This window comes from Microcaecilia unicolor, chromosome 2 (assembly GCF_901765095.1).
Source record: "Microcaecilia unicolor chromosome 2, aMicUni1.1, whole genome shotgun sequence".
Lineage (NCBI taxonomy): Eukaryota > Metazoa > Chordata > Amphibia > Gymnophiona > Siphonopidae > Microcaecilia > Microcaecilia unicolor.
The window spans coordinates 605,701,723-605,724,620 of NC_044032.1; the positions used below are offsets into that span (position 1 = coordinate 605,701,723).

The 22,898-nt window shown below is 46.9% G+C and overlaps 1 protein-coding gene across 2 annotated transcripts in view; it reads right to left on the reverse strand.

Moving 5' to 3' along the window:
- The window catches only part of TMEM144 (transmembrane protein 144), a 69,886-nt gene extending 52,439 nt beyond the window's left edge, over positions 1-17,447 (reverse strand). Inside the window, exons 1-2 of one of the 2 annotated variants that reach the window (XM_030191605.1) lie at positions 17,347-17,447; positions 9,370-9,722 (exon numbers count right to left, since the gene is read on the reverse strand). In XM_030191605.1, the coding sequence (XP_030047465.1) occupies positions 9,370-9,715 (346 nt within the window). In that variant the 5' untranslated portion in view covers positions 9,716-9,722; positions 17,347-17,447. Of the gene's footprint in view, positions 1-9,369; positions 9,723-17,302 lie in introns of both variants that reach the window. The other variant, XM_030191606.1, reaches the window with a different exon arrangement.
- Between the last annotated feature and the right edge of the window lie 5,451 nt (positions 17,448-22,898).

Sequence of the window (22,898 nt, forward strand, 5' to 3'; positions counted from 1 at the left end):
TGGCATAGATTCATGGCCTCCTTGGCTAGAGGGGCGCTCTTGGTACCTCCCTGGCGGTTGACATAGGCCACAGCCGTGGCATTGTCCGACAGGACCCGTACTGGCTTCAACGCCAGTACCGGGAGGAACTCCAAAAGCGCCAACCGAATGGCTCTGAGTTCCAGGAGGTTGATAGACCACTTTGCCTCTGCAGGAGACCAGAGCCCCTGCGCTGTCCTTCCCAAGCAGTGGGCTCCCCAGCCCGTCAAAGAGGCATCCGTCGTGACGACAATCCACTCCGGGGTCACAAGAGGCATCCCTGCAGACAACTTGTCTGTCTGCAGCCACCAGCTCAGCGCCTTGCGCACTGCTGGGTCCAAGGGAAGGCGCACAGCATAATCCTCCGACACCGGAGTCCAGCGCTGCAGCAGAGAGTGTTGTAGTGGTCTCATATGAGCCCTGGCCCAGGGCACTACTTCCATCGTGGCCGTCATAGAGCCCAACAGCTGCACATAGTCCCAAGCCCGGAGCGGAGAGGCTACTAGGAACTGGTCCACCTGAGCCTGAAGTTTGACAATCCGATTGTCCGGCAGGAACACTCTGCCTAATTGGGTGTTGAATCGAACTCCCAGATACTCCAGGGACTGAGTCGGGCGCAGCTGGCTTTTCTCCCAGTTGATGATCCACCCCAGGGAGCTCAAAAGAGCAATCACCCGGTCCACAGCTTTGCCGCACTCTGCATAAGAGGGGGCTCGGATCAACCAGTCGTCCAGATAAGGATGGACTTGTACTCCTTCCTTTCTCAGGAAGGCCGCGATGACCACCATTACTTTTGGAGAAGGTCCGCGGAGCAGTAGCCAACCCGAACGGGAGGGCTCTGAACTGGAAGTGTCGGCCCAGGACTGCAAAACGCAGAAAGCGTTGATGAGGAGGCCAGATGGGAATATGCAAGTACGCTTCCTTGAGGTCCAAGGATGCCAGGAACTCCCCTGCCTTCACTGCCGCTATAACAGAGCGGAGGGTCTCCATGCGAAAGTGCCGAACTTTCAAGGCCCGATTGACCCCTTTGAGGTCGAGGATAGGCCGTACAGAACCTCCTTTCTTTGGTACCACAAAGTAAATGGAGTAACGTCCCTTGCCAAGCTGATTTTCTGGCACCGGAACGACCGCACCCAGGCGGATCAGATTGTCCAAGGTCTGCTGCACTGCCACAGCTTTGACCGGAGACTTGCAGGGAGAGAGTACAAACCAGTCTCTTAAGGGTCGGCAGAACTCTAGCTTGTAGCCGTCTCTGATGACTTCCAGCACCCAAGCGTCTGAAGTTACCCTGGTCCACTCGCCCAGAAACGAGGACAGGCGTCCTCCAATTTGCACTGGGCCATGGACCAGGACCCCGTCATTGGGTACGAGACCCTGGGGGAGGACCGGAGGGCGCACCTCCGGGACGGCGGTCTCTGTGAAAGGAATGCTGCTTGGGGGAGAAATTCCTCTTGAAGGAAGAGGGGGCAGAGGAGCCCGACTTGCCCGGGCGGTACCGATGGGCTTCCTGAAACCGTCCTCTGGAGATACCGGGGCGAGCACTGGCCCGAGCCCTGACCTCTGGTAACCTCTTGCCCTTAGACGTGCCGAGATCGGTCACAATTTTGTCCAGCTCGACCCCAAAGAGCAGCTTGCCTTTAAAAGACAACTTAGCCAGGCGGGACTTAGAGGCGTGGTCCGCAGACCAATGTTTCAGCCAAAGCCACCGCCGCGCAGAGACTGTCTGAGCCATACCTTTAGCCGAGGCTCTCAAGACATCATACAGCAAGTCTGCCAAATAAGCCAAGCCCGATTTCAGGGCCGGCCAATCAGCCCTCAAGGAAGGATCCGAGGGGGAAGCCCGCTGCACAATCGTCAGGCACGCCCTGGCCACGTAGGAGCCACAAACTGAGGCCTGCAAACTTAAGGCAGCCGCCTCGAAGGACGACCTTAAGGCCGCCTCCAATCTTCTGTCTTGGGCGTCCTTTAGGGCCGTGCCACCTTCCACCGGCAACGCCGTTTTCTTAGTCACCGCAGTGATTAAAGAATCCACGGTAGGCCAAAGAAAGGCCTCACGTTCACTTTCAGGCAAAGGATAGAGGCGGGACATAGCCCTAGCCACTTTCAGGCTCGCTTCCGGGACATCCCATTGAGCCGAAATTAAGGTGTGCATGGCATCATGTACGTGGAAGGTTCTAGGCGGGCGCTTCGTCCCCAGCATAATGGCGGAGCCAACAGGGGCTGAGGGAGAGACGTCCTCCGGAGAGGAAATCTTTAAAATGCTCATGGCCTGCATTAACAGGTTGGGCAAATCCTCTGAGCGAAAGATCCGTGCTGCAGAGGGGTCATCCGCTCCATCCGAGCGGGAATCCGTCTCCTCCAAGGAATCCCCAAAGGACCGTTGGGAGAACTCAGATACGCTGCCCTCATCTACATCAGAGGAAACAGCGTCCTCTAAGGCCTGGGAATCCACCCGAGGGCGTTTACTTCCGGGGGCCTCAACCCCTTTATCGGACAAGGGAGAAGGGGCAGCGTTCTGCATAAGGAAGGCCTGATGCAGCAGCAAAATAAACTCGGAGGAGAAACCCCCCAGACTGTGCACTTCAGCAGCCTGGGCCACAGCCCTAGACGCACCCTCAACCGTCTCTCGTAAGAGTGGGGGAGAAACATGCTGCGCATCCAAGGTGGCGTCCGGCGCGACACTCTGTGAAGGAGCCGCGCGGGAAGAACGGCGCTTAACTTTAGCCGCTTTTTTGCCGTCGCCCAAATCAAGGGCGGCCATGGCATGAACGTCTCCCAGATCAAGGGCGGCCCAAGAAGAAGCCGTCCGAGCAGAGTGGCCGGCCAAGATGGCGGAGGCGAGCAGCGGGGGATGGGCGTTTATGGCGGGAAAAATTGCCGCACCGGAGAAAGACCCGGGACACTGACCGGCCTCCGAACTGACACCCAACAAGGGCGCCCCCGTATCTCCGCTAGGAGCGCACACGCGGTCCAGGGAGCGATTCTTCGCGCCCTCGCCCTCCGACGCCATAGGCCACGTGGAGATCAATCGGGGAACCCCCTGCCCGCTATAAAAAAGGTAAAAATTACCTGCTTCTCGCTCCGAGCTGTAACGACCTGGTGTCCCAGTGAGTAGCTGCAATAAACGTTTAAATAAACGTCGAAATAAACGCCTTTAAGGACGTCCAAAATTTTTTTTTTTTTTTTACGGAGCCAGCGGGAGGGGGGAGAAAAGGAGGGACCTGGCGCCACCAGGTTTGCAGTTGCTCAAGAAGAGCCCTCAACCCCAGGCACTCAACAAAACCTAAAAATTAGGCTTGGAGGCCTAGCCAGAGCTGCTGCTGTGTGTGACCACCACCTGCTGAGATAGAGAACATACTGGAGCTTCCGGCAGCACATGACCACATATAGGGAGGCAAAAGGATTGCTCTCTATCTCCACCTGCTGGTAGATGGACACAACCCACCAGTCTATGGATTGATCAGCATGATGATATGGAAACAGTCAATGGTAATACGCCACGTAGACTACTGTAATGGAATCTATGCGGGATGCAAGGCCCAAATAATAAAGAAACTTCAATCCGCCCAAAACACAGCAGCCAGGCTAATATTTGGAAAACCGCGTTTTGACAGTGCCAACCCACTCCGAGAAAAACTGCATTGGCCACCAATCAAAGAACGTATCACTTTCAAAATCTGCACGACCATTCATAAAATACTTTACGGTGAGGCACCGGGATACAGTGGCGTAGCTACGTGGGGCCTGAGGGGGCCTGGGCCCCCGTAGATTTGGCCCTGGCCCCCCTGGTGACGATCCCCTTGAACCCCCCCTCCCGCCACCAACCCTCCCCCGCCGCATCAGATACCTCGTTTGCTGCAGCCAGAGAGTCTTCTTTAGTTCAACGCCGGAGTAGCGCCTTCGTTCAAGGAAGTTCCTGCTGTGATCAGCTGTTTCTGACACCTTACGTCCTGCAGGTAAGTTGCTCAGCGTGTTTCCCTACTCCTCCCCCTGCCTGGGAATCAGCTGTGAGTGTGCCGCTCAAACACCCTTTCGGTGCATCATCCAAGCCCCCCCGGCACATCAAACACCCCCCCCCCCCCCTGAAGCACATCAACACCCCCTCCCCGCCACTAGTAACGCTGACCAGCCGCTGCTGCTTCTCCTGTTGAGCAGCAGCAGCCGCTACAAAAAGAAAAAAGCCATAAATGCTTTTAAACATCAAGCACGGCACTGCAGACAGCCATCAGGCATTGGCTGTCGGCTCTGCAGCCGCTCCTCCTCTCGCCTCCACGTCACTGCCCCTGGAGTAAGACCCCGGAGGAGCGCAGCGACGTGAGAGGCGAGAGGAAGAGCGGCTGCAGAGCCGACGGCCAATGCATGATGGCTGTCTCGGTGCCGTGCTTGATGTTTAAAAACATTTATTGCTTTTTTTCTTTTTGTAGCGGCCACTGCTGTTCAACAGAAGAAGCAGCAGCGGCCGGACAGCGTTACCAGTGGCAGCTGCGGGTGGCGAGGGGGTTTGATGCGCCGGGGGGGGGGGGGGGGAAAGGGGTCCTGAGACCAGAGAGGTGGGGGTGGGGAGGGTGGCCCTGCGAGAGAGGGGGTGGGGGACCTGTGAGAGGGGGGGCACATACTCACTGTCTCTCACATACACTCTCTCTGACACACACACAGACATTGTCTTTCTCTCACACAAACACACACTCTGTCTCTCTCTCTCATTCTCCAACACACACACTCCATCTTTCTCAAACATACACACGCCGAGGAAAACCTTGCTAGCGCCCGTTTCATTTCTGTCAGAAACGGGCCTTTTTTACTAGTAAATAAATAAAATAAATAAATCTACGCACCAGGATTTACACTACATTTTCATTGGTGTAAATTGAGGTACGTAGTTTTAGGCGCTGATATATCAACTAAGCGTATTCTATATACCGCGTCTAAATTTAGGTGCTGCTTATAGAATATGCTTAGTTGGCATTGATTTCTGTGCCGATTTTTTTAGGCACCATCCATAGAATCTCCCCCTATGTGTTTGTTCTTTCACTTAAGATACATGACACTAACTCCTGAAACAGCTTATTTGGCGAAACATGTCAAGTGTGCAAAACATATCGAGTGGTGTATTTACTAATTAAAAGTTTTAGACTGAAATAGAGAGCTTTGCTCATTATTGTTTTTTATCAAGTTCCTTCCAGCCAGATGTTACACCTCTAAAGACGAGAAGGAGGGAAGGCCCAACACACCAAACAGGACAGGCCTGTTGGACAATGAACTGTGCTATACAGTACTGTGATGTATAGAATTCCAGTTTGGTATGTCAAATCTCAGGAAGGACCAGGCACAAAATACACTCTGTACCAAGAAATAAAATCTAAGGTGCCAAGTATTATAAAGTAAGAACAAACCAGAGGAAGGCTACAAACAGTGCAGTTTGCACTAGTTGATTTCAGTGAGGCTTGCAGAACTACATATGTAAGTAACTGCATATAATGTGATTGTTCTCTGCCTTGAACTTCATAGTTAAGCGGATTATAAATGCCTAAATTAAACTAAAAATTAAATATGTATACCCTGGAGCAGACGAGAAGTATTCAAATGGCTCCCATTATATCCTCATGGGTATAAACACAATAGGCACCCATTTTTTTTCACGAAACTAAATTCCAGAGCAAGGGATTATATGATACGAGGGTGGACTGGATTAAATTCAAATAATCTAATCTAAAGAACATTTTTCTTCCCGGAAAGGGTGGTGAACTTATGGAGTTAATCCTAGTGTTCTCCCCCAAAGGTTTTTGCCAGCTGGGTGGCTTGAAGTAGTAACCAGTTGGGAGAGTGGGAGTACAGCATAATATTAAAAAAACTGTCTGTTAAATTGCCCGGGTGGTCAGTAAAATGAGGCAGGTGATGCACCCAAGTAAAGGTCCTGGGAAGAGCACCAACTCCCAAGGAATGGTGTATCCCCAGAAACTGAAAAGTTAAAGGAAAAACAACCAGGGCCTGACATGTCTTTTCCAAAGGTTGTACTCATGGATTGGTGAAAACTGGTCTCCTGTCTCAGAGTGCTTTTGGAAATCACACTCGCCTATTGTTTTTCAAATCTGTGTAATTACTACTACTACAACTACTTAACATTTCTAGAGCGCTACTAGGGTTACGCAGCGCTGTACAATTTAATAACTAAGGAGGGTCCCTGCTCAGAAGAGCTTACAATCTAAAATGTCAAGTTGGGGTAATCTAGATTTCCTGAGTAGAGGTGTTGTGATTAGGTGTCGAAAGCGACATTGAAGAGGTGGGCTTTGAGCAATGATTTGAAGATGGGTAGGGAGGGGGCCTGGAGTATGGGCTCAGGGAGTTTGTTCCAAGCATGGGGTGAGGCGAGACAGAAAGGGCGGAGCCTAGAGTTGGCAGTGGTGGAGAAGGGTACTGAAAGGAGGGATCTGTCTTGAGAGCAGAGGTTACGGGTAGGGACGTAAGGGGAGATGAGGGTAGAGAGGTAAGGAGGGGCTGCAGATTGAGTGCATTTGTAGGTTAGGAGAAGCTTGAACTGTATGCGGTAACTGATCGGAAGCCACTGAAGTGACTTGAGGAGAGGGGTGGTATGAGTACATCGGTCAATTGATTTTCTTCTCTGCTGACTGGCAAATTGAGTCTCTCTGAAGCAGCTCATTTAGGGTGAAACATGGGGGGGGGGGGGGGGGGGGGTCTATTACTAACTAAAAATTAGTGCAACTTATCTGAAAAAGGACCCATTTTATTCCTACAGGTCCTGCTGCAGATAACATGCTCTAATCTTTAGTAAAAGACCCCCTACAGTCTCTGTTGGAGATATTTTATTTTTTTTTGTAGCAGGACAGTTGAGTATGAGGCTCATTTTCAAAGCACATATGCCCCGATGCTCAGAACTCCCGTGGTAAAGCTAACAGTGCAGAACCCATACCGTCAGAACAGCACAGAAAACTAGCTTGCCAATCCTCAAAGCAAATAGCACTCAAATTATGGGGGTCTTTTACAAAGTGTCGGTAAGCCCAACGCAGGCTTACCACACGCTAAAACAAAACTACCACCACCAACCAAACACAGCCGCTCTGGGAATTCTTTTTCCTTAGCGTGGCGCTAACCCGGTGGTAATCGGGCATCGCATGTGCTGTCCGGTTACCGCACCTCAGTGGGTGGCGGTAAGTGCTCCCCATCGCATGGTCACGTAAGAGTTATCTTACCATGTGGCCATTTATTTTTGGGGGGGGGGGGGGGACATTTTATCGGCTACAGTAAAAAGGGCCCTGGAGCACGGGAAAAACGTGGCACCCGCCACTACTGCAGCTTAGTAAAAGGACTCCTTTATGCACTCTGAGGTGGCGTTAGGTTTTCAGCGGTATGGGTGGCTTTTTTTTTTTTATGTGCTGATCTTTAGAGCTTTGGGATGAAATAGGATGTGACCTCATTAACATCTGGTTGACTACATTTGAATGCTATTTGAACTAATCTTTGGCAGGCACATTCCACCTTATAATTGAAAGAGAAAAACGCCTAGATTTCGACCCAAATCGGGAGATAGACGTTTATCTCACAAAAACAAATAAATCGGTATAATGGAAAGCCGATTTTGGACGTTTTCAACTGCACTCCACCGCGGAAGCGTACAAAGTTGACGGGGGTGTGTCGGAGGCGTGGCGAAGGTGGATCTGGGGCGTGGTTATCAGCCGAGGAGAGATGGGCGCCTTTCGCCGATAATGGAAAAGCATGCGTTTGTAGCTAGAATTTAGGGCACTTTTCCTGGACCCTGTTTTTTCACGAATAGGGCCCCAAAAAGTGCCCTAAATGACCAGATTACCACCAGAGGGAATCTGGGATGACCTTCCCTGACTCCCCCAGTGGTCACTAACCCCCTCCCACCACAAAAAATGATGTTTCACAACTTTTTATTTTCACCCTCAAATGTCATACCCACCTCCCTGGCAGCAGTATGCAGGTCCGTGGAGCAGTTGTTAGGGGGTGCAGTGGACTTCCGGCAGGTGGACCCAGGCCCATCCCCCCCCCCCCACCTGTTACACTTGTGGTGGTAAATGGGAGCCCTCCAAACCCACTGTACCCACATGTAGGTGCCCCTTTTCACCCCTTAGGGCTATAATAATGGTGTAGACTTGTGGGCAGTGGGTTTTGGGGGGCTCAACACACAAGGGAAGGGTGCTATGCACCTGGGAGCTCTTTTACCTTTTTTTTTTGTTTTTGTAAAAGTGCCCCCTAGGGTGCCCGGTTGGTGTCCTGGCATGTGAGGGGGACCAGTGCACTACGAATCCTGGCCCCCTCCCAAGAACAAATGCCTTGGATTTATTCATTTTTGAGCTGGAAGCTTTCATTTTCCATTATCACTGAAAAACAAAAACGCCCAGCTCACAAATTGTCGAATAAAACATGGACGTCTATTTTTTTCGAAAATACGGTTCGGTATGCCCCTTCACGGACCCATTCTCGGAGATAAACGCCCATGGAGATATATGTTTTCGTTCAATTATGCCCCTCATTGTCTCCCACACTAGAACCTTGTGGGCATTCTGTGCTCACTGATGCCAGCGCTAGTCCAGCACTAATTGCCTCTAGTGCCAGTGTAACGTTTTGAGCATCAGCCCAATAGACTTACAAAGTTACATAGGTTTCTATGGGGCTCATTTTCAACCTGTGGAACTTTGTAAGTCTATGTGCTTTGAAAACGAGCACTTATATGTCTCGGCATCGTTAAGAACAGTCAATGTCAAAGTATGTTTTCTAATTTGAGACAGCTTTAAAAGGGTTGAATCCAGGTAAAACTGGTAAAATTGAAGGGTTTATTTCCGAAACTCGCTAAATCCGTATTAGTTAAATTGGACTAGAAGGGCTTATTTCCAAAACCCTCTGAACTGCTAATATATTTTTATATAAACACCATGTATAACAAACAATTAAAACTGGATGAACAAGAGCTATCAGGAAAGTTCAAAACAAACACTTCAATTCTCCCCACCAATTAATCCCACATAAAACTTTTCCCTTTCTACTCATTCGGAACCTAGTTCACAACACGTGCCAAAAGTGTTAAATAACCTATGCTTTTGCTCCTTTTTGAGCCATGTTAAAAAGGTTTTGGTGTGTGATGACTGGAATAAAAGTGTCTAGGGTGGCTTGGAATTCCCACCTTAAGCTGTACAGTTTCTAGGTTTTAAGCACACCTTTCCCTTTTTTCACAAATTAAAAAAAAAAAAAAAAAAGTGATTAAAAGTTCCTTTAAAATGTTTTTTTTAATATACTGTTAAATAACATTTGGGATGTTTTTCTTTTGATAAAGCATCAACACAGAGCAGCGAAGTGTCTTAATAGTTTCCTTACCATCACCAGTATCAAATTTTTTGACTGGAACAAAGTTTGACCCAAAGAGTACGACAGATATCGTAGAAGAAATGAAGCCAACAGCCAGACCACTTCCATTGCCGCTGGTGGTGTTGGTCTCTGCAGCCCAACTAATCATTTTTGCACCAAGGTCGCTATTTTTAGTCCAACTGTATATGGTTGTTTCAAGGTTGGTGTTGGTTTCTGTGGTCCAGCTGTTCACTGTTGCTCCAAGGTCACTATCTCCAGTCCAATTGTATATGTTAGCTTCAAAGTCATTACCTTCAATCCAACTGTATATGTTTTCATTAAGGTCACTATAGTCTGCAGCACGGATATCACGCATATTTCTCCTACATGTTATAGGAAAAAAGGCATAAAAAGAACAATAGCTGTGTTATGTACCAGTCAGATCTTAGAAGCCAAACACACTTTAGAAAGATGCACATGGCCATGCTTTTCTGTGATGAGGCTGCAGTTACGGACATTTGGGGAGAAGCCTTGTAGAAAGCCACATACTGCTTACACATAAAAAGGCTAACTGAGAAAAAGTCATCACTGCAGCATGCACACAAAACAATCCGATGCATTTCAGCTACAATATATTTGCTCTCTGAACGGAAAAGAAAATCCCCCTCTAACAAGATGTTATATTCTCCATAATCTAGATGTTCAGAGAGAGCCGACTAGGGCTGAGGACAGAAAAGGAGAGGAGAAACGGTAAATCCAGGACAGGCTTAGTCTCTCCTTATTGACAGAGCTACAGTCACCATATCCACAAGCTGGGAGTCTGCCTCTGTCTTCTACCCCTTGCAGAATCAATCAGGGGCTTGCTAATCGGGAAGTTTTGTTTCCTGTGGCAAGGTCTTGGGGCATCAGTGAGACAGCAGATCACTCTCCAAATTAGGTTTACTGTGCAGTTTAATGCCTGTGAGGAGAGCACCTCAATTCACATGCCCCACATCTATGCTCCTCTTTCTCTACCCCCTGACCTCTGCCAGTTCCACTGTTCAGTACACCAATGACCCCTTTATCTTGTTGCCCTTCTGGAGTATAGTCTCACTATACACTATCAACCATAAAAGTATTACAACCAGTGGTGTGCTGGAGCAGGCTCTCACAGGCTCGCAAGAGCCGGTTGTTAAGTTTTTAAGAATTTTGGGAGCCGGTTGTTAAAGTAGGGCCCTCCATGGCTACTTTAACAACTGGCTCCCAAAATGTGGGCTTGGGCCCCCTGCTGAATTATCTTTTACTTTGCTGGTGGGGATGCTGAGCCCTGCCAGCCAAGTAAATAGACTGCTGCTGTTCCCCGCTCCTTGTTTCCAGCTCTGGGCAGCAGGCTGGGACTTCTTCAGCATGCTGCTCAGAGCAAGACGTTGGGAGTGGTGGCAGTCCATTTATTGGCTGCCAGCAAAGGTATGCCTAGCGTGCCCGCATGAAGGGAGGGAGGAGAGAGAGGCAAGTGTTGCCTCCCCCGCCCCCCCCCCCCCCCCCCGGCCACCCCTGGCCCTTCCAACTACAGAGCTGGCTACGTCCGGAGAAAGAGCCTGTTAAAAATTTACCAGCACACCCCTGATTACAACTCCCCCCCCCCCACCAGAATTGGAAGCACAGTGTCAAAGTAAGTGGCTCAGTGCCATGGAAACACTGTGTAAGATACAAAAATTAAAACGCCAAGAGTTTCCAACAATGGGAGCAGCACATTCCAATAATTTTGATTGACCACAGAGAAAAAAAAACAGCCTTTTCTTGCTTAGATTAAGAACGCATAGACTGAACAACCTATCTTGAATGCAATGCAAAATTTTGTAATGGCGACAGCAAGCAGCTTCCCACAGTAACACCATGATTCACTGCTGCTAAAAGGTACCAGAGTGACACACCTATGATTCCAAGCACATGGCTGGAATAAAACTTAGCAAGATAACAAAAAAAAAAAAAAGGATTAAAACTATAAATATCCAGAAAACAAAGCAAAGGCATACATGGACAGAAGGGCAGATTTCAAAATCCCCCAGATCTAATCAGCCTCCCCGAGAATGTATCCAAGACTGGGTGAAAATTCAATCACATCACGGCAACACAAGAGAATGAAGAATGGAATGATCATTGTGACACAAAGAGGCATATTTTCAAAGCACTTAGCCTTCCAAAGTTCTATGGAACATTGGAAGGCTAAGTGCTTTGAAAATGAGCCCAAAAGATTCCAGAAAGGGATTCAAACTTAGAATGACAAGAGCGCCCAGCAATGGTAATTCTCATAACCACTTCTAAGCTGTGCCTACAAAACTAGCCACCTATTATTTAACCTGACTTAACGATCTCAACACCTAAGAAAATGCCCTTTTATTAACTTAAATCCATCTGGAGACAGTTTTAGACCTCATAAAATTGGAAACACATTTCACTAGCTACCAAAAGGAAGTGAAATTCATACAGAAAGAGCAAATGAAAGGGGAAGAATGAGAACCATTTCCTCCCCCACCACCCCACACCAAAACCAGTTCTCCCTCAGGAGTAGACGAGGCCTACATTTGTTCCCTGCGCAACTCACCAACTGGTACACCCATACCACATGCTCACCACCAACAATGAGGGGCAGGAGAAGGGAATGAGGGGAAATTTTTATGCCACTCCATATTTGGACTCTATGCAGCTGCATTGCTCATACAGCACTTGGTATGGGGCTGCTTCCTCCTCCCCGAACCTGGTGCCTTCTCTCTTTCTGACCCCTTCTCCCCTAACCCTTGGGGGAGGGGAAGGAGGGTAATTCTATAAAGGTGCTAACATTTGTGTGGTAAATACGTGTGCAAAAGATTGGAATACCTGAACATATGCGTGCACATATCTGTACATAAACACCAAAAGTTCGGCTACTTGCCATTCTGTAATTATGTGCATATCTTTGATGGCGTGTACTTTACAGGTGAGTGTTCACATGGGCGAACAACACTTACACACTGTGATGAGGAAGCAAGAGTAAAAGGAAAATTCCCCAGCAGGAAAAAAAAACTGCATAAAATGAAAGGACTCTCGCAGAACCAGGGAGGGGGAGGTTCCAAAGTCCAGTTACTTAGACCACTCCCTGCATTTAAAAGGGAATCAATCACCTTAGAGGAGGAGCTTCAGTTGTTCTGGAGCCATAGACTGCATTCCAGGATTAGCATCCAGATGCTTAAAACTTTGGCACTGTTCCGAACTGCACCAGAAAAATAACATCCGATCACCGACTCCGAGCAGTTCCTTTATGCTCAACGCTAATGACATGCAAATTTAAGCATGGTAATAGCGTTGAGCACGAGGGACAACCGCGGAAGGATTGTGCCTGGGTACGCGCTCAAGAGCTGTGTGATAAGCACAGCTCTTGAGCGAATGTCCAGACAAAGTCCGACCTGTCAAAACCTAAAACCCTGGTGGTCCGGTGGCCTCCAGCCCCACCCCCACCCCTGAAGGTCGCCCCCTGAAAATAAATAACACCCTGATGGTCCACTGCAACCCATGGTCAGGACCACGATTCCCCCCGAGGGCTAGCCCTGATGGTCAACAGTAGTCCCAACCCCCTCCTACTCTGAAGCAAGGAGGAGGAACTAGGACTTCTTCCTCCTGCTGGGCACCTCCACAAAATGGCGGTGTACTACACAGTGCACCCCAGGAAGCACCAGGCAGGGCCAGGTGGAGGAGGGAGTCCTAGTCCCTCCTCCTTTCTCCAAGGTAGGAGGGGGTTGGGGGCCACTGCTATTATCCGGGTTGGCCAGGGTATTATTTTTAAGGGTGGGGTGCCTGGCGTCCACTGGACGACCAGACCCTCACGTCTTTTGGGGGTGGGGGTGGAGGGAGTGATCCTGACCCTTCCCAGTCTCCCCATTCTGCTCCAATGCCTTGGCAAACCCTAACGCTAGCTCCAAGCTGGCGTAGGATTTGCCGCAGGAGGAGTGCCCATGTTTGGCGTGCTGCCTGCTAAGCATCGGGGAGAAATATGGAATTAGTTCATCAACATGCATTTGCTTGATGAACTGTCCCTCAGCACGTTCGCTATTCCCTGTGGTGTGGGACTTCAAGCATGGTGCGCAGGGAAACGTGGGTGCTAGTCCGGTGCTAATGGGCTGTAGTGCCTGCATTTGCTTCTGAGCATCGGGGTATAGGTGGGGTGAAGCTGTTCCACCACCATAACCTAAAAATACTATAGCTGCTGAGGAGGCCAAGCTTGAATCATGGAACTGGAAACCGCTAAAGATTACCAGAAACCCCTAAGGTGGGGAAGAAATGGAGGTCCTGGATCATAAGTAAACCCAGGCGAACTTTTCCTTTTCACAGCTAAGGTTAGCAAACCTGCTCTGAGCTACCCTGTGGGTGGGGCTGTGACAGGCTGAGCTAGCCAACTATAGAAATACTGGATTAAAGCTAGTCATTCTAAAGATATGGAAAAGGAAAAGAAATTAGGAAAGTTATTCAGAGTGCTGAACATTTTGTCTACTGAAATGAGAGAACCACTTGTTCTAGCTTCTCTGCCTAGAGAGGCCGAGGCATAGACCCTGGAACTCCTGGCTCTTTTGAGAGCAGATTCCACCACCATGGAATTGCAAGGCAACTGAGGCCTACCAAAACCAGGTGCACTGTGGATCTGACACTAGGTGTCAATCTCCTTGGAAGTGACAGGGACTAACAGAGGGGACTCCCAGTTCCAGACGAGGCCTTCCCTGAGTACCTCGTGGAAAGGGGCAGTCACAGCCTCCTTAGGAGAAGATGTGTAGTTAAGGACCTCAACCATCTCAGCACTGGACTCATTCTCCACTTCCAAAGGAAATGGAATGGCATCAGCCATTTCCTTCACAAAAGATGGAAATGAAAGGCTCTCTGGAAGAGACTTTCTCCTTTCAGGTAGAGGGGAGGGTTCAGAGGGAATTCCATAGGACTCATCAGAGGAAAAGTACCTTGGATCCTCCTCTGAATCCCATGAGTGCTCCTCTTCGGTGTCAGACAAGACCAAACCTGCTTCAACGTGGCTGCCATTTTTCTCCCTATGCAGGAGCGTGATTTTTATGCAGTTAGAACCTCTTCCCTGAGGAAAGTTTTCGAAACCTGGCCAAGTTGGTGGAGGTTCTCCTTCGATGAAATTTTGCTGCCAGCTAAAACTAAGTGATGTCATATGTGATATGCTAACGTTATAAGCTTGGAATGATGCTAGAAATGAAGTTAAATTCACAAAAATAAATTTAAAAAGTAAAACTAGGTGGATCAATGACGATTTGCGCCACAATCATTGTCTCAAAAGAACGCAATGTTCGTATGGTGTGTACTGCAGTAGACTCTGAAGATCCCCTTCAAAAAATTGATTGCATTCATCTATATTGATATGAAGAAATTCTGATATGCTAAACATTACCTACAGTTAAAGAATTTCATAATACTATTCTAAAGGGTATAGTTAGGAACACTGTAAGCATTGTATTGATATTGGGTCCCCACATATTAAAAATATATGGTCTGTAGAATAGGAGTTTATCAAAAAGTTGAAGCCAGTTAGTTTAGTCTCTGTTTCCTCTCCCCCAAAGCAAACAAACCTATGAGCTGCTGCATCCACGCTGTCGTTCTTTATTGTTGGTAGCATTATTATTTGCTCTCACTTATATTTTCAAACATGCCAGCTTGTGCAGCATACAGATGTACACAGAGGAAGTATAATAACGGAATAACTTTACATAGGTAGAGTAGTAATTTGTTATAAATCGTAATCAATGTGTCATTTGGAATTGACACCCTAGCATGTGTTATATTCATGCAGAATTTTTTTTTCTTCTCCTGGTCACTAAAACGTATGAGAATCAGGTGCTCAACATTCAGAGTTTCTATTTATTTACTTATTGGTAGTAGTTATATCCCACATTAAACATGAATTAGGCTGAAACCTGGGAGCATTTAAAATATTTTTTTCCATGTGCTTAGATCAAAAAAGAAAGATGGAACTTGCTCCAATGCAGTGGTATATTATAAAAATGCACTGAACATTTGCTACTATTTAAAATAAAGATATTAAATGAGGGCAAAACCTTCATGCAGAAGTCCAGAATGAGTCTAAATGTGCCATTTTCCAGTTCTGTGATGAATATTTAATTATTCTTCTTCATCAGTTTTGAACAGCATTTTCTCAGTTATTACCCAAACACAATTATAATGTTAATTAATAAGTTTTGGATGTTACTGAATTATATTTTTCTCTCACTGTATTTTCAGTTTTGGCACAGTTTAAGTCATCACAAGGACAAAATATAAGAAAACCAATGGACTGCATTAGGGGCTTATAGCCCATTTAGTTATGTTTAAACAAATAAGAGATCTGCATGAAAGAAAATATTTATTTTTATTACAGTTGTACCCCGCGCTTTCCCACTCATGGCAGGCTCAATGCGGCAGGCAATGGAGGGTTAAGTGACTTGCCCAGAGTCACAAGGAGCTGCCTGTGCTTTTAGATTGTAAGCTCCTTGAGCAGGGACTGTCCTTCCATGTTAAATTGTACAGCGCTGCGTAATCCTAGTAGTGCTTTAGAAATGTTAAGTAGTAGTAGGAATCAAACTCAGTTCCCCAGGACCAAAGTCCACCACCCTAACCACTAGGCCACTCCTCCACTTATGAAAACCACTTTCCCCTGAAACATGCTCAAAACAGAATAATCCATTTGTACAAAGAGATGAGGTGAAGATATGATTCTATGTGCCCCAATGAAAGGAGAGTTTAATTTTACTTCCAATCTTTAGAACACCAGGCTTCCCAGGCAGATTAAGATAACAGTAAAGGTAAACCAATCAGTAAACAGGATATCCTAACTGAAATGTGGCCATGTATTACAGTGCATTAAAATGAGAACAAAATACAGCCTTTTTTAGTGCTGCTTCCACCTGCTACAATAATTTTTGAAGCTGTTTTAGTGATATCCAGTTTTGATTTTATGGTATTTATACCTACATATGGGACACTTTCAAATAAATGAAAAAGTTGTCAAATAAGTAAAAAATTTAAAAAATATTTTGTCCTCCAACTTTTAAGGCACTGCCTATCCAACTGGAACAGCTCTTGACTTTTTACAGATGGACCATGCATAGGCAGAGACCATTATTTCTAACGATCTTTTACTATTGCTTTCAATAGCGTTTACTATTGTTTTGAGTGTACTTGTGACTCCGCCTACTGGCTTCAACCCACATAACAGGCTTCAGTGGGTCCCCAAACCTGGTTCTAGAGGCACCCCAGCTTTTCAGGGTAACTACAATGAATATTAATAAGATAGATTTGCATGCAGTGGAAGCAGTGTATGCAAATCTGTCATGAATATTCATTATTGGTATCCTGAAAACAGTGGCGTAGCCACAGGTGGGCCTGGGTGGGCCGGGGCCCATCCACTTAGGGCTCAGGCCCACCCAACAGCAGCACATATTTAGTGCTAGCTAGTGGGGATTCCAAGCTTCGCCAGCTGAAGACCTCCCCCTGATGGTGCTGAAAACACTGATCTCCACTTCAGCAGTCTAAGCTTCCTAAGCTGCTGATACTGGCCTAATCGCATTGGGGGGGGGGGGGGGGGGGTGTAGGAGAACACTTGATGCCCACCCACTTCTTGACTAAGCCCACCCAAAATCTGCTGTCTGGCTACGCCCCTGCCTGAAAACCTGACTGGCTGGGGTGCCTCCAGGACCGGGAACCACTGGGCTAGATACCCTCGCACCGTCTCCTGTTCTCAGTCTAACCTCCTCGATATGATCCGATGATCCAGAGATAGCAAGACACACGCACTACGTTGCTCTCACACGCCGAGCACCCTTTTTTCGCACACATTCGGGGGCCGGTCTGTCTCTCTCGCTCGCCTCTGTGTAGCATATCTCCCCCCTCCTCCCTGTCCGCAATCCGACACCTTTCCCTCAACCCCACCAACCCATGATCCTACCATCAAACACATGCCGAAGGCTGCCCCCGCCATCAATCCTGTACCTTTCCTTCTTAGTTCCCCATCTTCTCTGACACTCTGATAAGCCCCGCCTTGCAAAAACAGGAAGTTACGTCAGAAGTGGGCGGGCACCGAATGAAAAGGTGTCTGGGGTCTGTAGTGGGCGATTTATTTTAAAGATAAAGAAAGTAGAAGTAAAGAGCTGCACAGGAACAGGGTTTCCAGGGATGGAAGTAGCACCTGCGGGGTTCCAGTGGGAGTGTACGAGCCATTTGGTGACCGGCCGCACTTCCTTTTTGACTGGGCTGAAGCTGTATTAGAGATCACCTGATCTACTGGCGCATACTGCACGTGGAGGTCGCCGTACCACGTGCCTTAGATCAGGTGATGATGACTGATGTCGTTTGCCGGACCGTGCGTGTCTCAGTTGTGAGAGCTTCAGCTTTGGTGCATCGGCCTGAGCCTAGGCAGAGAGACAGTGTGGCTGCGCTGAATTATTGAAACGAGGACTTGTATAGTGCAGTGCTAGTTAACTATGGCTTGCCACCAAAGCAGTGTTAAATATTGCACTGGGAGTTATAACATTGGCACCGGTGCTGAATGCACAAGTCGTCGCTTTTTTTTTTTTTTAAATTCGCGCCACTTCTACAAATAATGTTATGTATAAAATGGTATGCATAGACTTGGTGGTGGACTTAAGGGCAGACTGGGGGGCCACAAGCATAGGTTACACAAACTAGAGCATGAAATTTAGTTGTTCTGAATATAACAGGCTAACTAAATAAAAGGTCTACCCAGGGCTTTTTTTGAGGGGGTACTGAGTACCTGCACCTTTTCCATTGTCTATTAAAATTGACCCATGGTCCCCAAGTTTTAATGAAAGAGCTCAGGCTCTACACACCAATTCTGCCTTGTCATAGATTCTGTGACTGGTTGCAGGGGACCTGGCCATTGTGGGGTGGGTCCCTCAGTGATCATCCCACCCCTGAAAAGTGGTGCTAGTGTTTATATGAATTGTTAGTTCCAATAAAAAAAGTATCACTTTATTCTTGTTTTTCATTTATTAATGTTTATTTTTGTGCTTTAAAATAGACCAACAGACAATCATATCACTTTAACCATGTATACTGAGTGAAGCAATTTAAATGAATGGAACCCCTGAATATGAGCTAGTGGTACAGAAAGAAAGAACGAAAGAATCTATAAAATAATAGTAACAGTAAAATGAATTTATAAAGGCAAAGACAGTGCCAAGTTCTGTTGGTGATGGTTATTGTTCGTGCTCATATAGTTCTAGCCTGGCAGGAGCCAACATATTTTATTGCCATAGTTACTGTTCCTCTGGTTTCCTGTAGGATTAAGGATTTAGTTTTCTGGTGGTTCATTCTGGTACAGGTGTGTTCTTAAGCATTTGTACAATGTAATGATAGTTTTTCTTCTACTTTTCTATTTTGAATTTTCTTTATTTTTATGTATGATCTGCCTTTCTTGCATTAAGATTTCTATATTTTGATGTAGTGAAAAGTGCAGTCAATTAGAGTGAACACAGATTAAATATGCAGTTCAAAGTATTCTTAATGGAGAATTAGATTGAACCCTTACATGTCAAAATACATTAGAGGCAATGGCAGAGACCCATTTACAAAGTATGTTTTCTTCCTAATTAACATTTACAAATTAATAAAGTGCCTTTGCTTATTTGGAAATATTGGGAAGAATATATACTTCGTAAATGGGTGTCTGCCAGAGCCTCTAATGTTTTTCAATAACATAATTAAATGAAAACTAGATGCCCGGAGAGATTCATGATGGCATGTACCTGATCAAACGCATTCAGCTGTGCTCCAGAGCTCACCATTGTGCTTTGCTTTTCTTAGATTTTCTTCTCTTGGTTTTTGGGCATGACTGAAGCGTAAAGGCAAAGTTAGAAGCCATCTCTCCAAACCTGCCTTGCCTGAAGTGAAACAGCAGCAGCAGCTGATAACATCTTTCATTGTTCCCACTTCTGGAGAGCAAGCAGGGAATGCGGAGCTGCAAAATGAGTTGATGACTCGGATGCTGCTTGAGGCTTCTTTGAGCCCAATAGCTCAAAGCACTCCCCCCCCCCCCCCCCCCCCCCCCCCCGCCGAGTTCCAGGGTTGCGTTGATGCAGGGCACACTGCCAAATGCAGGTGAGCTAGTCGGCTTGCAGCTGCTTGGAGTGGAAAGTGGGGAAGCAATATCCTCCTTTGGTGGACCATCAACTGCCTTAAAGATTCAACCTGGAATTGTTTGTGCTTTCAGAGACTCTACAACTTGTTACCCCAATGAAATTGTAAAGGTTGATGTAGATACTGTTGGACGTTCCTACCTGTGAATCTGGGCCTACCGAAGTGTTTAAGGCTGTACAACCCAGACTGGTGAAACCCCAGATTGTAACTTTAGATTCTGTGTGGTTTGGCCGTGGTGAGTCTGGAGTGTTCGGTTGCTAAATGTTCTGGAGAAATTGAAATTTTGTGTAGCAAATTGGATACAAATATGAACCATAAAAACATAAGAATAACCATAGGGATGAGGCAAAATGGCATCTTGAAGAACACACTTTAAAGTGGTTCTCTGCCTGTTCCTGTTTTAAATTAATATTATTACCTGGATCAAATGCTGAAATGGAGAGGGAAGCAACGAGTGATCTCCTCCACAGTTGCAAAACCTTTGGGCCCGATGGACCGCTTCATGGAGCCTAGAGGAAATTCGGGGATGAATTCCTCGCTGCTGGAAGGGGCGATAGGAGGTGCTTCACTTTTCCAGCCTGAGGTAGATACCACGCTTAGCCCTGAGGAACGGAGACCTCTGACAATGCCGGCGTGGGGGCGGCAGCAGGGGTGGGAAATGCTCAGCGTCTCTGACCCGAGATTGTTTCCCCACAGAGGGTCATTATCAGAATCAATAGTCTTAGGAATTCCCCAACATGTAAAAAAAAATTGCATATTTAGGACTTCAGCTGTAGTCCTGGCAGTTTGATCTGGTACCAGGAACACCTACCCAATGAGAAAAGGAATCCACAACAGTGAGCAAAAATCTATTTTTTCTAGCTGTTAAAGGAAGAAGGCCACATGGAGGCGCTCTCATTATTGTTCCCTTCTGTTTTTAGGTTGTCTCTCAAATGAGGCACAGGTTACACAGGAGGAAACTTGATTCTGTATGTCGTGTTTACTTTCTGGCCACCATACCAACATATTCAGGATAGACAACATTTCATCAGTTTTGGAGTGTCTCATACAGGACCGTGCCTAGGGTCTCTGGTGCCCCCCTGCAGACCCATCAGTTGGCGAGCGCGCGTGCCCCGATTCCCCGGCGCTTTAAATTTACACGGTAAGCGTGGTAAGCGCCGCAGGGGGGCACCTGCCTTCAAGGGCGCCGCGCCGTAGTTGTATTAAAAAAAAAACCTTACTCCTCCGCTCCATCCCCGATTCCACGGCACTTTAAATTTACCTCGCTCCGACGCCTGCGCAGCGTCAGTGAAAGCGCTGCCTGGGTGACGTCTGTCCACCAGCCTTCCCTTCACTCGTTCGTTCCCTCTGTGTCCCGTCTTCTTCTGACGTCATTTCCTTGTGAGCGGGACACAGAGGGAACGAACGAGCGAAGGGAAGGCTGGTGGAGAGACGTCAGACAGGCAGCGTTTCACTGACGCTGCACAGACGTCGGAGGCGGAGCGAGGTACATTTAAAGCGCCGGGGAATCGGGAAAGGAGCGGAGGAGTAAGGTTTTTTTTTAATACAACTACGACGCGGTGCCCTTGAAGGCAGGTGCCCCCCTGCGGCGCTTACCACGCTTACCGTGTTGGCACGGCCCTGGTCTCATAGGGCCTGCACTAGACACCTGCATGGGAACGGGGTTCGTGGGAATCCGGCGGGGATGGAAGCAGTTCTGCGGGGTTCCTGTGGGGACGGAAGCAGTTCTACGGGGTTCCTGTGGAAGTGTATGCCTCACTTTCGCCAGCCTCTCACCTACTGAGTACCAAGTTCTTTGAGTTCTGTCTCCTCCTTCTCCTCCTTGCTTTAACAGCACAGATGCAGAAAGTCTCCATTAAGAAGGTGGTAGAGACACAAATGGTGACAAAATTCAAAAAGGTGTGGGATGAACACAAGAGGATCTCTAATTAGAAAATGGAAGTTATAAAAAACCTAAACTTAATTTCCTCAAATTATTACTTTAAAAGGAGTGAATCCTGTGAAAACTGGGATTACTTTAATCAGTGGGATTTGAATTAGAGACTTAAGTATATGTATTGTTAAATAACTTCTGGTTTTTAAAAGAGAAAGAATGTAATCAGATGTATTTTTTCTAACTAATATTGGACAATAAGTATGTTTACAATGAAATGATTTGACTATACACCGTATTGGCCTTGAAGAAGCCAACCAGATGATCAATGTGGAATAATGAATTAGACGAGTAATATCTGGGGATAATCAGGTTAATACCATGGGTTTTTTTCTGTTTACTGTTTAATTGATCTCCTTATCTTGTTTCACTCTCCCTATTTAGTGGTCTAAGGAAGAGAATAGAATTACCTGACTGAAATAATTCCTACATATTATTTTTTCTGTATTTCCAGCAAGTTGTTTTATCGCTTGTAAAAATTTAAATGGTTATAAATAAAAAAAATTAAAAAAAAAACAACTAAACTTAAATGGCTGCATGTGTGTGGATGTGTCGAGTGATGCATAGATGGCGACTCCGGCTGTGATGAAATAGGGCTGATACCAGGCAGACTTGTATGGTCTTTGTCTCATATATGGCATTCTGGTTTAGGATGGGCTGGAAAGGGCTTAGACAGCAACTTTAGTGGCTGGAACATGAGGACATTGCTGGACAGACTTTTAAGGTTTGTGTCCCGCAAATGAGAAGATGAATAGGCTGGAGTGGGCTTTGAGGTCGACTCTAGCAATTGGAATATAAGGATAGGACAAGGTGGACTTCTATGATATATGTCCCAGAATCTCCACAGAAAGACCATAATCAAGTATATAATACATTAATTGTTGACTTAATCAGGAATTGATAATGAGTGTGACTATTAGGCAGACTCGATGGACCGTTCTGGTTTTATCGGCTGTCATTTACTATGTTACTATTAATCCTCTCTGCTCCCAGGCTGATGCGCAGCCCTCAGTTCTGACAAAGGCACGAACATCAGATGTCACCTGACCTACTGGCGCGTGCATGTGGCGACCTCTGAGCACACAGTGCCAGTAAATCAGAGACTAGTCTTACATGTGTGCACCAGAGTGTTCCAACTTCCTTTCCTTCCTTGTTTGCAGTGCTGCGGCTCGAACCCAGAGAGAGACTGAGAGAGCCGACCAGAATTTTTTAAATGTACCATTAAATTCTTGCGGGACTGGGTGGGGATAGGTTAAATTCTTGTGGGGATGGGTGAGGTCAGGTAAGATTTCAGCGGGGATGGGTGAGAATGGGTAAGATTTCTGTTCCCATGCAACTCCCCCGTGCACCATTAACCCAATGCATCCAATCTTTACCTTGAGTTCTGGGGATAGCTATAATTAAGCCTTCTTCCCTCTTCACACACAGCATGTCTTTCAGTATAGTGAGTGTG